Source organism: Symsagittifera roscoffensis, chromosome 4 (assembly GCF_963678635.1).
Source record: "Symsagittifera roscoffensis chromosome 4, txSymRosc1.1, whole genome shotgun sequence".
In the NCBI taxonomy this organism is placed as follows: domain Eukaryota; kingdom Metazoa; phylum Xenacoelomorpha; order Acoela; family Convolutidae; genus Symsagittifera; species Symsagittifera roscoffensis.
This window is the reverse complement of record NC_087065.1, coordinates 40,797,298-40,812,263: the sequence shown is the minus strand read 5'-3', so window position 1 is coordinate 40,812,263 and position 14,966 is coordinate 40,797,298. Positions and strand designations below refer to the sequence as shown.

Below are 14,966 nucleotides of genomic sequence, written 5' to 3'. Positions count from 1 at the left end.
ATACCTTAGATTATCCGGCAACCTTAGCCTAGAGATAACGAACTGAAAAAACTTTTGGCCTATCGTCTGTCTGACTACACTTTGTCGGCTTAGTTGCATCATCACGGATTTATCCTGTTTGAAATTTTCTAGTGTTTTTGATTTATTCTGGCAATTTGTGAATACCCCGTTTTGGAATGATTTTCTCTTCAGTTTTAACTGAAAAGCTTTAATCGGTCTAAATGGTTTCGGTTTATGTTTATAAATATAATGCATTCATTGATGTGTTCGCGATTCCGGAGAGAGGCGTAAAGTTTTAAAATATCAGCTCATTATAGCTCTGAGTTTAAATGACGACAATTTTGTTCTCGGGGCAACGGGCGCTCCCGCAATTTTTGCCGGTTACTTACCGCTCGATAAAATTGTTTCTAATATTTATTAAACACCGGTGATCTGGTTGCAATGTGTTTTTCTCTCACTGAACGTTATTTGAGACAAGCATTGGAAAAATGAATAGTTTTTATATCGTCACTATAGTCTTCATAAAAATGGTTAAATCAAACTTTTTATTGTTCCGACCATTGAAAATGGGAGGAAACTTGTATTCGGGTGTTTTCGTTTTTTCTTTTTGTTTTCCACGCAAAATCAGGTATCACAAATAATCATCGGACTGTGTTGAGTGATATACCATATGAAAGCCCTTAAATTCGTGATTCGAAATACTTTTAAAAATTTCACAAAACTTTTACTGTCGAGAAACACCTGCTTGAAATTTTTGGTTTTTAGTTTTTTTTCGAGCGAATAAAGCTATAATAAAGCCTTATTTTGATTGCTTAAAAGCTTACAATAGCTTAATTTAAAACGCAAAAACTTATTTTTTCTAACTTGAGTAAAGTTAGTTTACTGTGAGTATTTTGGCGCCTTTAGGAATCAAATTTTTTTTATTTTACGTTTTTCTACAAAAATTGTTTTTGCTCGTTTAACTATGACTGTCGAATATATCTAGTCCCCAGTTTTTTGTTCAGCTTCTTTTCTTGCACCACGCCGAAAATAAAAGACAATAATTTCAAAAAACTTAGTTGTATTTTGTAATACTATGGTCGGAACATTCTGTGCTACTTGCACAGTAACCGGCTATCTTTTGTAAATTGATGGCAGAAATATCGAGATGAATCAAAAATTTTAAAAACAGCTCAAAGGTGGATAGTTATTCTAAATTTAAAATATTGTAAATTGACTCTGACTCTGATAAAGATAAGATGGTGTTGAATTGGACAGTTTCTGGAGCAAATCAGCTCGGGAATGCAAAATCTTTTGTTGAATTTGTGCTGCTCACTCATCGAATGATTGCTGGTTGACATTTGGTTCCGGTTTTAGCTTTTGGAATCCTGTTTTCTGCTCCCAAACTAAGCAAACTGACAATACAAGCGATTGTCGAATGTTTTGTTGTCAGAAGTTGCATGATCTTAGGGTTGAGACTGATTGCGCTTGATATGCAACCTTAAAATTTATTCCGTGTCGACTAAGAGCTATGAGTCAGTTGAGTGCTTCTTCATTTTCAAAAACTGTTTGTGAGATCTAACATCCGAATCTATGTGAATATTAATAATGAGTCGAATTGCCGAAACTTATAATAGCCTATCAAAGTTAGCTATTCAAAAACTTATCGAAAATCAGTTGGTTTTGGACAAGTTAAACAACCCGTTTCAAGGCTTGTTACTTCGGAAGGCTATCTTTGGTGTTTATGGCGTCTATTTTCAATGCAAGGAGTAAGGATCCCATATCGATTGTTTTTTAGGAAAACTGCTGAAAACCGCTATCTTTTGGCCAAAAACCTCAACATTAACCCTCGGCCGTTCAACTTGATAAGAGCTAGGTTAAACGATAAATAACTTTAATTTAAGTCAAATGACGCCAACTATTTCGCTTTTGAACTCAATTTCAGGAATAAGTTTAAAAAGAGTTTGCTGGAGGCAGCAATTATACGTATGTTCTTCAAAAAGGGAACCCCAATTGCCTGATGCAAACTAGTTGAAGCGATTTAACTACAGAAGTCAAAACTATTAGTGGGTAACCATTTTTGGTTCATATTTCAATGAACGAAAAAATGTGACAATGAACGAAAAATTGTTACTGTACTAACAAATAAATTTCAGTCCTTTTGTTCGCAATTGTTATTTCGCCAGGAAAGCATCGAGCAATAGCTGATATATGAATGTTTCTTTTTGATCACTTATTTTCTTACTAATCGAGCAATAAAGGAAAAGTTTTTAAAATCTTGTATGATGTATTTCAGCGTTACTCTCTCATGGTAACCATTTATTTTGGCTGTGCATGGTCTGGTGATCAATTTACACAAGCAAACTAGTGTTATAACTCGGGCTCGCTTTTAAGTGTTTAACTTCAGTATTACTGTAAACTGATCAAAATTTATATGGCGAGCGATTAAATGGTATACACTGTATCCGCTTGTTCAAGTGCAACCATTGGTGCATGACAGGGGCCAATCGAGGGTTTTTTCGAAGGGGAGTTCGGATTTCATCAAATATTCGACAGTTTTGTCGACCTTTATGATAAACAAAGGTAGCCTACTAAAAAAAGGAATACATGGAGTGTAAAAACCGTGGTGAATTTTTTTATCTATCGGAAGTGACAGAACGGGAAAATTTTGAAACCATAGGTAGTTTGCAAAACAAAAAAGTCCCGATTGCTGGCTTCAGACTCTCAAATTTTTTCATACGAGCAATTAATCCGGCGATCTGTTCAGCTTCGACAGATATCACTTCTACCAGCATCCGAAAAAGGTTTATACTGGAGAATTGTTTGATTTCTTTATAAAATTGAAAAGTTTTTTTAAAAAAAAAACAAGTTTTGGTGAAAACGATTAACAATTTATGCAATTGGGAAAATTCTTGAATCATTTGAAAAAATTTTGTCAAATGAGAAAAAATAGTTTTTGCACAGTTATTGATTTATCAAAATCTTTTGATACTGTGAACCATGAGATCCTATTTGGAAAGTGCTCGATATACAGATTCAGAGAAAAAATCATAATATCAAAGTTCTTGAGAGCTATCTGTGGTAAATAATTCATCAGTTCGTGCAAATTGATGATTAAGTTTCAGAGTAACTATTTGTTATAAGCGGGGTGCCGCAGGGTTCATTTCTTGGCCCACTGTTGTTCCTCTATATTTTTGGTTTGATCAACACTTGAAATCAAAACCTTCCATGTTTGGTAATCATGCAAAGCTATTGCAAATATTTTGATGAATGATTTTCGGCCTCAATAAATGTAATTTCATTTTTTGCAATGGAATAAACAAAAAACAATACGATTTGAATTCGAAAAACGTGAATATTCGCATCGGCAAAAGGTTCTGGGAATAATGACTGCCGATAAATTAAGATGGAGTAGCCATACAAATGCAGTTCGGCAAAACATGCAAAATTTTAGCCTTGATTAAAAGGAACACTTCACCTTTACTTACGCCTTCTCAAAGCTGATGTTTTATAAATCATTGATTTGTCACATCATTATGTATGATTTCGTTGTCTGCTATATGAACAAAGAGATCTGAAAGCAACTGAAAAATTTTAAAACGGACAATTTAGTGAATCTTGAACATTTTGCCTTCAATGAACTTGCAATTTAAGCAGATTTGCAAAATATGAGCTAAATTTTTGCTATTGAGTTTCATTCTTATCTAAAATATTTATTGAATGACTTGCAAAAAAATTTTGCCTAGATTTGAATCTGAATAGCCAAAAATAATCAGACCGTATTTTTTCAACTCATTAACTTTTTTCTGAAATGTTTGTTTAAATTGAAGTGCGTTGTTGAAAAGGGCAATATAGTTAAAATTAAAGTATCACTTATTTGTAAAACATGAGTAATTAGTTAATATGCTTAATATGCTGTGGGTTAGCGCAAAGTAAGTTGAAAGTTTCGAAAGAAAATTTCAAAAAATATTTTTTTCTTGTTGCTTATCTATTTTTGTTACAATTCTAACTCTAATTGGAAAAATTTGTTCAGCTGGCATAGCGAATGGCTAATTGCACTACTTTGGAGAAAGTGTGTTTTTTCAGCTTTTCTTTCAGATATGTTGTCTGTCACTATTTGACTCAAACCACAATGGAGGCTTCTGCTCTAAGGAATATGCCTAAACTTCTGAAACACTTGGGACGTGGTGTTCCAGCTCCTTCTGAAATGTCCCAGCAACAGTATGTTGAATTTCTCATGGAGAATAAAGTCATGGAGGATGATCGACTCATTGCATTCAACAAGCCTGCTTTGGGTAATATGCGTTACCAAAAGTGGTTTCTTTGTATTCGGATTAACTTCAAATTGCGGATTTATTGGCTAATTACGCATTTTGTGTATTAATGTTGGAGTTATGAGTTTTCCATCAATCTGTGCATTAATTTGTCCAGATTGGCAATTTTCTCAATTTTGCATTTTCCAAAACAACCGCAGGCCGAAAATTTGTTCATTTTTCCAATTTGCTTACTGAAAATGGTCTGAAGAAAAAACCACCCGATTGTGAAAATTCACAATTTCTTTGAAAGTCATCTACTTACTGATCCGGCTTTCGAGGAAAGTAAGGAAAAATTTTGGTTAGTTGTGCTTTTTTGGACAAATTTCGATGATTCCAAATTTTGATACGAGCAGCCTTATTGATTTTTTTGTACTAAGCGGAACTAATTTGTTGAAGTAATTAGTTATTACTTTTGATGCTTAACTTTCTCAGAATTAAGAAGGGTTTGTAGGAAGTGTGTTAGTTGCATGTGCTTGCTTTAAATTCAAAATTTCAGAAGTTTTGTTGTTTCATACCAATTGCTATGACCGATAATAATTTGCCCAAACTAGAAAATAATAAATGAGGTAAAAAAAAATTAAGTGTGTCGCATCATCAGTTTTTAAAAATGATGTGATTGCCGAGATTACTTAGAATCATATTTATAGATCTATCTAGAATCTTCTTACTAATTATAGATCTTTCTTGATTTACTGCACATGGCTTTATTTACTACCATGCTCTCTTTCCAGTACCTTTCGCTCGACAGCGTCATGACCTCCTATCATCCGATGCGTCACTCCTGAAGAGCCTGCAAGTCCATCTAGATTCCTCTCATCGTTTCTATCTTGCCAAGAGTGCTCCTCAGTCCATGTCTGGAGTGATGCTACTTGCCAAAAATGCTAGAGTGTGCAATGACATCCGAAGGAGATTCCACCAGGCAGAGATAGTCATATAATCACCATTCTAGTCATACAATCAGCTCAATTCTATTATTTCTAATTTTCCCGATCAATGAATTTTTAAATTCGTTAAATGTTTGTTTCTAAATTTGCCGAAAAAGTTTTTTGAAAAATTTTTGTGAGTCGAAAAATTCTAACAATTACTTAAAGTTTGTAATTTTTTTGTGTTATCTAAAGAGTAAGGTTTCCTTTTTGTGTACATTTGAGTAGAGTCCACGGCAGGGACATCCTTTTGCATTTTCACCTGACAATCTCTGCCTCCTCCTCAACTACAGGAGAAAACAGGCGCCAAGAGGAAGAGCTTTGAGGTGGACACAATTCTAAGTATGCTACTGCTAGATAGAAACTTTTTCTTTGAACTGAAACATTATAATACTAAAACGGTTTTTAGAAAAAAATAATGTGGGGCAATACTAATCATTTTGCTTGACGAAAAATTATTTGTTTTAGTCGGCCACATCCCGGGAAACGTGGGAGCAGAATTAGAAGAGCTTACCAAATTTTGGGCTCGTAGGTTGAAAATAAACGACGTCAACCAACTGGTCCAAACTTACAGCGTCTCATCCACTGCAATAAGGAAAGACAAAGTGCAATTGTCGAATGGACAGTTCGCAATTCGGAGTCACAATGGGAACAGGAAGATAGATTACAATGGAAGAAAAAATGCGATGTTTTCGTACCGTTTTTCATCATTCATTCGTTGTCGACCAAGTTCTCCTAAATGTTTACTGAAGATTTTATTCATTTGTTTTTTGGGCGCCAGCATATACTTAGTTTTAGGGAAATTGTACTTGAGAAAAATAAATAGAGAAAAATTAAGCCCCGTTGGAAAATTGTAAAAAAAATTATTGAACTGTAAAAATGTGGATGTTTTATACTATATTCAGGCCATTAAATCAACTCTTAGCAGGCTTTTGTAGAACAAAAAACGTAATATTTGTAACAGAGGCGTATCTAGGATTTCAGAAGAGGTCTCTCGCTGTGTTCAATTTTGAGTCGAAATAAAATGCGGTAAAGTCCTGTCGAGACAAGGTCGAGTCGAATTTGAGACCAGGCTAGACATGATTTTACCGAGACTTCTAACTTTACTTAAATTTCGTAACGAAATTATCAGCAGCGCAGATAATTATCAATCACCTGCTGAACAAAATACTGCAATTTGGATTTCTCGAGAAAGTTTTTTTTACATTAAAACATTTTAAAAAAAATTTGAAGTCATGAGACGTAGAATTTGCAACTTTAAATTTTCAGCCGATGAAATGAACGAAAAAAGTTTTACGTTGGAGCCGTTTTCTCTGCAACTACTAGAGGTTCACGGTTGTAATTTTGACATAGGAATAATATTCTAAAAACACATGTCAAAATTACAACCGATGGGATTTACGAGGTTTAGTATAAACACCAAAAATACTTGTCAAACCCTTATTAGCCCGCAAGCCATTTTTTTAATAATCGGACAATGGGAACAAAAAAAATTGGTGAGAAAAATAGCAGGTGGTTTGAAACGACCTTAGGGATTTTAGAGTTTTTGTAGAATCTGTTCTAACATTGAAGTCTATCTTCGGAAACAGAGTTCACGCATCACTTCTTGTGGACGGTGTTGCAGACGGGATCGTGAACATGTTTGCACTGAAGCACAAATGGATGGTTTTAGGAGACCATTTGTACAGTCACAGGCTAGTAGCATTAAAAAGGTCTACGATGTTTTTATGGTCTAAGAGCAACAGAACGGTGGTTTGTATGCGTTTTTTTGCTGTTTCGATTATTGAAAATACTGAAGAGCGTTGCATTCGGGTGTTTTTTTTCTAGTTTTTTTGTTTTCCACCTAAAGTTAGGTTCCACTTATAATAATCATCGGTATGGGTCGAGTGATATATCATATTGAATCGCTTTCAGTCGTGATTCGAACAAACTTTGAAAATCTTTAAATATTTCTCTGTCGGGAAAAACCCGTTTGATTTCCAGCAAAATAAGGCGATCAAGCTGTGAGCTTAAGCGGTGAAAACTTGTTTTGAGTAATGTTAGTTTTGGAGTTTTTTTTCAGCACCGATTTGTGAATTTTTTTGATGATATTTTTATTGTTTTTCTAGTTATTTTTTTCTTCAAAAACGACTGTTGTCCAATTTGAACATTTACTATGATTGTCGAATATGCCTAAATTCTAGTTTTCCACATCACGCAGAAAAACGACACTAATTTGAATAAACTTTTGTTTTGTATTTTCATAAGACTATGATAGCAATGTTCTGCAAAGCAACCGGCTATCGTTGTTTTAATTTGATTGGTGAACAAATGGTCGAACATACCGATTTTTGGTCGAGAAAGTCGAAACATAATTTCAGCAACTCGACCTGGGAAAGTTTGAACAATTGTCCATTTAGGTAAAATTCATAGGATGACCGGACTAATTAATTCATGGCATTAAAATGATGGATTTCATTTTAAATGTAAGATATTGAATTATTCATACTCTCTTGGTTTAGATTGAATTATCTGAATGACGTCATTAAAACGGTGGATCCGAGCAAGTGTGCGACAGAACAAGTTCAAAACATACCAGAAGACATACGCAGAGACCTCAAGCTTCAAAAAGACAATTCTCATCAACTCCCTTTGTTTGCTCATCTGAGAAAAATTAAACTCCACCAAACTAAATCTGAAGAAGAGATATTAGTTGAATGTAGTGTTCCTTCATACTTTGAATCTGCGGTCGAACATTTGGTTTGAAAGTTATTGTTTTCACAATGAACTCTTTTGGAACTAGACACCTAGCTAAGAAGTCATTATTTGAAAACCACTATCTTGGGAAAAATTTCAACCACAGATTTGCCCTCCAAACAAATCGCCATCATGGTGCCAAACTTGTGCAAATCGTAAGGTAGCAGCTATGCAGCGCCTGTAAATAATGAATTGGGAAAAACTTGCCGAAAAACTAGCGTCGAAAAAGTTTCAAAAATTTTAGCTTCTAAGAATTTTTGATTCATGAGTTTTCTTTGAGTTTGCTTCCTTAGAATTTTGGTAAAAGTTGATGAAGCCGCGTTTGATAACTCATTTTATTTTGATCGATACTTATTACTGATTACAGATTACGTCTGAAATGGCACAATTCCCAAATAGCATAAAAATGAAAAATTTCCCAAATGGCATAAAAATGAAAAGTTTCCCAAATTGCATAAATTTCATGCAACACAGTTGCATTGAAAAAATCGAGAACAACTTTTTCGTGAACAATGTGAGAAAGTTAGTCAAGTTGTCAAATCGAATATTGATTGACATTTAATCTTGAAAAAATAGTAGAATTTTTTATCAAAAGCGAAAAGCAAACGCTTGCGATTGTTGATAAGCTTCTTGTAGCCCATTTTTCCCACAAATTTGTTGCTTTACATTCCAAATTTTTGGTTCGTTGACCTTTGTTTTAACTTAATATTTGAAAAAAATTCCTACTGAACCTACCGCGACGGCTTTTAAAAACTATTTTTGATTATAATTCAACGAAAATAAAACGAAGCAAGAACCATTTTGGTAACAATTAAGTTTAACTAGTTTAGCTAAGCTGCATGTGAAGTGGAACATTAATAGCCGTTCACTCTGCATTGAAAGTTCCCACAACCCCAATTGTTAAAGAGCTTTTTTATTGAAAAAGTCTGACCTAGCTACGCTGTGAAATCTGAAAATGAATTTGATCGCCGAACTTAAGAGTTTTACCCACACTTTGCTCCAGATGGTCCAAAACTCAAAAGTTTTAATCTGTAATTTCTCGACAACTAGAGACTGTTTTTTTCGGATCAAGTTTTTAGATTAAAAAGGTTAAAAAGGTTTTATACGCGATCACTTTTGGGCTTTTTGAAGATTACCTGTCATCGTTTTCGGAAGATTTTTGAGGAAGATACATTCAACCATTTCTTTTAGACATCATTTTCTTATCAAACAAGTGAGTTTTTATCTATTACGAAGGTTAAAATATGCATGCTACAAGTTATAAAATAACTTATAAAATAGCATATGAAACATGAAAACTTGTTATTTTCTAAAACATATTCGATTTAAGTATTCGTTTCTAAACAGAAAATCGGACATAAATCAATCATCGTTTTTCGCTTCTGGTAAATTGAATATCTTAAATAGTATCGTTCTTACATGTTTTCTTTTTTGTTCCGACTTTCGAAGAAACTGAGGAATATATGTGCTTTGGGTAGTTTTTTTTATTCAAAACAATTCTATAAACCTGTGGTCCCTTGAAGGAGCGATCGCTTTATCTGAAGGGGCCAAACTGGATGTGCACGCAACTATAAAATCCTAACACGAGTTTGATCCAACAGCTCGTTGTTTATAGTTAACACGCGTGGCGAGTTATCCGGCACTACAAAATTGTTCCAAATTACATTGAGGCAGCTTATGGTTGAATTAATTCCGACTGTTATGGCAGTTGGAAGTTTCAGGGCTGTGCCCCGATTCGAGCAGTCCTCTTCATTCACATTTAGGGTTCTGAGGCAACCCATTCCATTTCTTGGCACACTCTAGTAATAAACAAATTTACTTGACCAGCAATTTGCGTATATTTGTCCACTACTCGATTTTTATCTAATTTTCGAAGAAAGTGCTGGATATTTATGCTCGGGGTGGTATTTTATTCAGTCAGTTTTCGACTTCTTAACCAAAAATGTTTGACAAAATTTTTTGATTCTATCTGAAACATACTGTTTTTTTCAGCTCAATTATAAAAAGATAATTCATCTATGATCATTTTTTGTAAATTGATTGGGGTTTGAAAATTGCAAACTTGGAATTCGTAATGTGCAATATATTGCGTTCCTACAACACCCGTAATCGGAGGATCTATGCGTTCAAAATAGAATTAGATTATTTGGTCGTTTTATAAGGATACATTACTCTTAATTCATTCCTTTGGAAATAACATTTCAGTGCGGGGGATAAATTTTAAAAAACAAAAAAAACGTTTTTTTTATTGTTTCGTCAATCTCTTGAGCAAAAACGTTTTAATTAGCTTGAGGTGCAGTCAGGACATTCAGGACTTCGTCTTAATTTACGAGCAGTATTGTTTTTAGTTTTTTTCTCTGTATTGGAGACCTTTTTGAAGAAATTGATCAAAGCTTTTCAGCATGCAAAATTTTGTTAAGAAAAAATCTGGAGGAAAAGTTTAATTTGCTCATATTTTTCTCAAGAAACATTTTTAATTAAAAATTCAAATGATGGATATTTTTCTGTTTTCTTCTATTTAAAGAATTAACGAGCATAACGAGTGGTTTTACAAGGTAAATTGTAAAGTCGAAACTTGTTTGGCATGGCTTCATCAATCAGCGTTTCAACTTTAATAATAACCGGTTCGCGTGATGATCATTTTCTCTGTAAAAAGTTGCTGGTGGTGAGGGAGGAGGGGAAGTCTTAAGACAGTTTGACTTTTTTTCCTTTTCCGCCCCACCTTCAAAAGTTTACAAGTAAACATTTTGTTCACATCGATCGATTGTTTTGAAAATTGACATCATTAGGGACTAATTAGTTTATGACAAACATATTCGGTCTTCATAATTAACCTTGTAAAACCACTCGTTACACAATAAAGCTCATGTTTATGTGAGGTGGTGGGGAAAACGAAAAAGAACCGACAGCTTATCTATTTATACGACGGACGGGAAACAAAAGATCCGGAGCGGTCTAGTGAGAAAGAGTCAAAAATCCAAAGATTATTTCCGAATTGTTATAGAATCAAATCTGAGAAACACGTGCTGAACTAATTCAAGAATTTAATTTAATTCAATTTTTTTGCGGTTGCTAATTGAAAAAAAATAAGGCTCTTTTTCTTTTTCTCCCCACCTCGCACGAGCTTCAATATATAAGTGTAACGAGTGGTTTTACGAGTTTGAGTATGAAGACCAATATGTTTGTCGTGGCCTTATCAGTCTGTATGTAATTTTTCATAACAATCAGACAATGGGGTCAACAAATTTACATGTAAAAATTTGCAGGTGGGGGAAAAAGGAAAAAGAGCCAAAAATACGAGTAGAAACCAAGAAAAACATTATTTGAAGCCTAGTTTACTGGAAATTAAAAATGCAGAGACATCAGAGTCCGAATCGGAGCCACCACTCTGGCTCTCCCGGTGGAACCAAGCACATCATAGTCGAATACTGGTGGGTTGATGCTCGATTTAAACATTGACTTCACTATAACTCCCGCTTTGTGGTTTTTCAATTGGGAATGCGAAGAGTTGGTACAAAAGGAGGCTCATACGTCAGCAAAAATTTTGAATGCAAATTAAAATGACTTCTGCTGTTAAAAATTATGAAAAAGCATACCAATGGGATCAAGTGGATGATAAACGATTTAAAACGAAGAGGATAGAAACAAAAAATTTGAATTTGACCGACATTTTTTGTCGGTACATAGAAATTATGGAGGTGATGTGAAACTGAAATCAAGGCGAAGAACTAAGCACGAAAGAACAAACTCTTTTTATTCCTCCCCCTCCCCCACACACACTCGAGTTTCTTGTCTCATTTTGACTTTTGACGGTGGTCTTTTTATAAAATGCGTACCAAGGAATCAAGATATTTTTGGTGCTATCTATATTCTATCTGAAGCTGTTTGTATGTTGCAGCTCCTCCTGAGGGTACAAGGCCAAGTTCAGTGAGTTCGACTTCCTCATCCGCAAGATGGACACAGGAAAGAAGGCCAAACTCAGTGGTCACTTTGGCAGACGAGGTATCACTCTGAGCTTTTTTTTTGAGTTTGTTTTCCTTATCTTTTTATTTTTACAAAGATTCTGAAAAATTTCAAGCTCACCACGCAAAACAATACAGTGCTGATATAAATTATCTGAACAAAATGATTAGAATTGGAATTTTTAAACGCGTTTGTTTTAATTTGGGTTGACCTTAGACAAAAATTGATGGACACGAAAAATGATTAGAATTTTCAAGCTAAACTTACGCTAATTTGTTTGGATAATTTAAATTAGTGGTGTTTGAAAGACTGGCTTTTTTCCAGTTTCCCACCCGCATCGTAAAATTTAAAATTAAAGCTGCTGTAAAATGGTTCACTCAGCATTTTGCTTGTAAGAAATGCTGTAAAAATTGTTCACCTGTTCACACTGACACGTTTTATTTCAGTTTATATCATGAAATATCCTTAAATAGACTGGGGGAACTGAAAAAGAGCCAAAAGCTAATCCCAAATTAACAAAACACGCGAAAAAACTGTTCTTCAAAATAACTTCGGTCAGAACTTAATTTGCTATGTTCACAACAGCAGAAAATTTTATAATTCCCAAAAACTTGAATTGTTTGTCCATCCAGTTTTCAAAAAATTAATTAAGAAGACAAAGCAAAGAATTCTACTAGTAGTTTTCCGATGCCCAATTTTTTAAAATGGTATTATAAATTTTACACGACTATAGCTTGTTTTATAGTATGAACTATATATTTTTCCAACCTAAGTCGTAAATATTCTTGCGATGCAATTGTTGGGACAAAATGCGTTCACTTTTAAAATGCGTTTAAGTACAGCCAATGCTAAGGATATTAACACAGACTATTTTATTACAAATAGCACTTTGGCTTCAAGTTATCATGGATCTGTAGCATAGAGGCAGGAAAGTAGACCAGCAACAAACTAAGAGGGTTCGAACCTGGGCAGGGTCGGATGTTTCTAATGAACTTTTTCGTATACTAGTTAAAATGGGTCCGCGCTTTAAATTGAAGTTTGTTAGTTGGTAAATTTCTTTTTTTTCAAATTGACTGGTACTGCTAATGCGTCTTAACAGGAGTGCATCACTTAGCAATTATGTAGACTCAAAATTGGCGTGCGTAACTTACGAAGTTTTTTACACTCAAAGTTTTACTCATTCAGTTTTCCCAGTAGCGTTATCGGTCATATTTTGCTTTTGTATGTGAAGTGCAACTTCGCCTCTGTGTAAAAATGTGCAATTATTATCCTCAATTTTGCGATTTGGCAATTTACTAGTGTTTTGCAATGCGGTACTAGACTGTTTTTCCATAAGGGCTTTTGCTTACAGATTTGACAAAAATACATAAATACATCAATTGGTGAGGTAAAAAAATGGTTAGTGTGTTGGTTGCATGCTGAGTATGAACCTAAAATGTCTATTTGAGTTCTTGTATTTTTTCTAGGCCGAAAAATTTTGGTTCGATAGGGTCAGCTTTAATTCCGTTGGCCTACTTTCCTATTAATTTTTTGCTTCCAATTTTGCCTGTAACATTTTGGATTGGTTGCCACGGTATTAGAAATTTTTAATAAGTCCAAATCAACCCCCAGAGCATTCATTATACAAATGAAAAAATGAAATTTGAAATAGTTTTTTCTATCTTTTTCGAAAAAGTTTTTCAATTTCTTTTTTGTTTTAAATTTTGTTACAACTTTGGTTTAAGCCTGTATTGCATTCGGTTGCCAATTATCTACTTTTGCTGGCATTATTAATTGACTTAATGCGTTTTTTTTTTGTTCAAGTTGTTAGACAAAAATTGGTTTATTTATTTTTTTTAAAGCTTGTTCAAAAACATCGCCAGTTGTTTTGATAATCTGGGTCTATGAAATCAAAAAATACGTTCAAGTGAGAGATATATCAATAAACTTTTTTTTTGATAATTCTAATTAGATTTCCCCGTTGAAAGAATTGTTTTGCGATGTCAACCTACGTTGTTGTCTGCTAATTTTAAACATTGATGTATTTTTTTGTAGTTCTGCATAGTTTCAGTGTGATAGAACTGGAAAAAAAATATCTTTTTTCTGTCAATTTTGTGGTTTTTTTCACGTCCAGGGTATATTGATTCGTTTTCGGCCTCTTTTTGTTAGGAGAAAAAAATTACAATGACATATTTTTGTTGAACAAAAAGTTGAACTTAGTTCAAATGTGTTTTTCCATAAGAAGTTACTTCATGGATGAAATTGGCGTTTAAAATTAGATCCAAAAACTTTCACTACTATTTTCCCCAATTTTTTTCCCCCAATTTTTTCTGCTTTGTTAAATTAATTTTTTTAACATTTTTTTTCGTGTTGAAACTTGAAAAATTTGTTTCAGGAAATTGATAAAATCAGAAAGTTTTCTGACGAAACTGACCTTTTTCACAAGCTTTTTCGATTTTAGGTTATCTCTAGTTTTTTTAGATGAAGTGTGTTTTTTGTGAGCTTGTTTCTTTTGGCTCTTGTAGAAGGAATTAAAATGTTGGCATGCAGGTACTTTTGTCTTAGAATACATGGTGTTTGGACTGTGTTAATCATTGTTCAGCTTACAAATTTTACGCAGTTACCAGATTTTTTTTAAAATCTTTGATTGAGGTTTCATCCTTGGTCTTTTGCACTCTTTAAGGTACTGCAAGTTGATTCAAAGCAATGTGTAGAGCCAGACGGATGTTATTGAATCACACTAATATATTTAACCTAAGTTTTCCTGATTGACAGTTTTCTTCATCACAATTGGTGCAAAGCTCTTCTTCGCTACTCTGTTTAATAATATAGGCTTGCATGATCTAACCAACCTGTAACAATATTAATTTACCTTCTCGCTTTCTCGCAAAAAAAAAATAACATTTTTTCAATGTCAAAATGATGAGACACTGCAATTTTCTACTTTTTGCTTTAGTTGCTGAAAAAAAATTCAAGCTTTTTTTTTCTCGACATTGAGAGATTTTTCCATCTGTTTCTCGCTGTTTAGATTATGACATAAAAAAGTGCAAGAAACGTTATCCTTTCGAGG

General features: G+C 33.8%; 2 protein-coding genes across 2 annotated transcripts in view; both read left to right on the top strand.

Annotated features, from left to right (window-relative positions):
* The window catches only part of LOC134844878 (uncharacterized), a 527,221-nt gene that overhangs the window by 70,511 nt on the left and 441,744 nt on the right, over nucleotides 1–14,966 (top strand). The gene's annotated exons all lie outside the window — the stretch shown is intronic.
* LOC134844879 (uncharacterized) lies at nucleotides 4,070–7,293 on the top strand. Its single transcript, XM_063861699.1, has 6 exons — nucleotides 4,070–4,274; nucleotides 5,027–5,214; nucleotides 5,512–5,560; nucleotides 5,687–5,873; nucleotides 6,808–6,912; nucleotides 7,281–7,293. Exons 1-6 carry the CDS (start codon nucleotides 4,112–4,114, stop codon nucleotides 7,291–7,293), a joined length of 705 nt encoding a protein of 234 aa, XP_063717769.1. The 5' UTR covers nucleotides 4,070–4,111.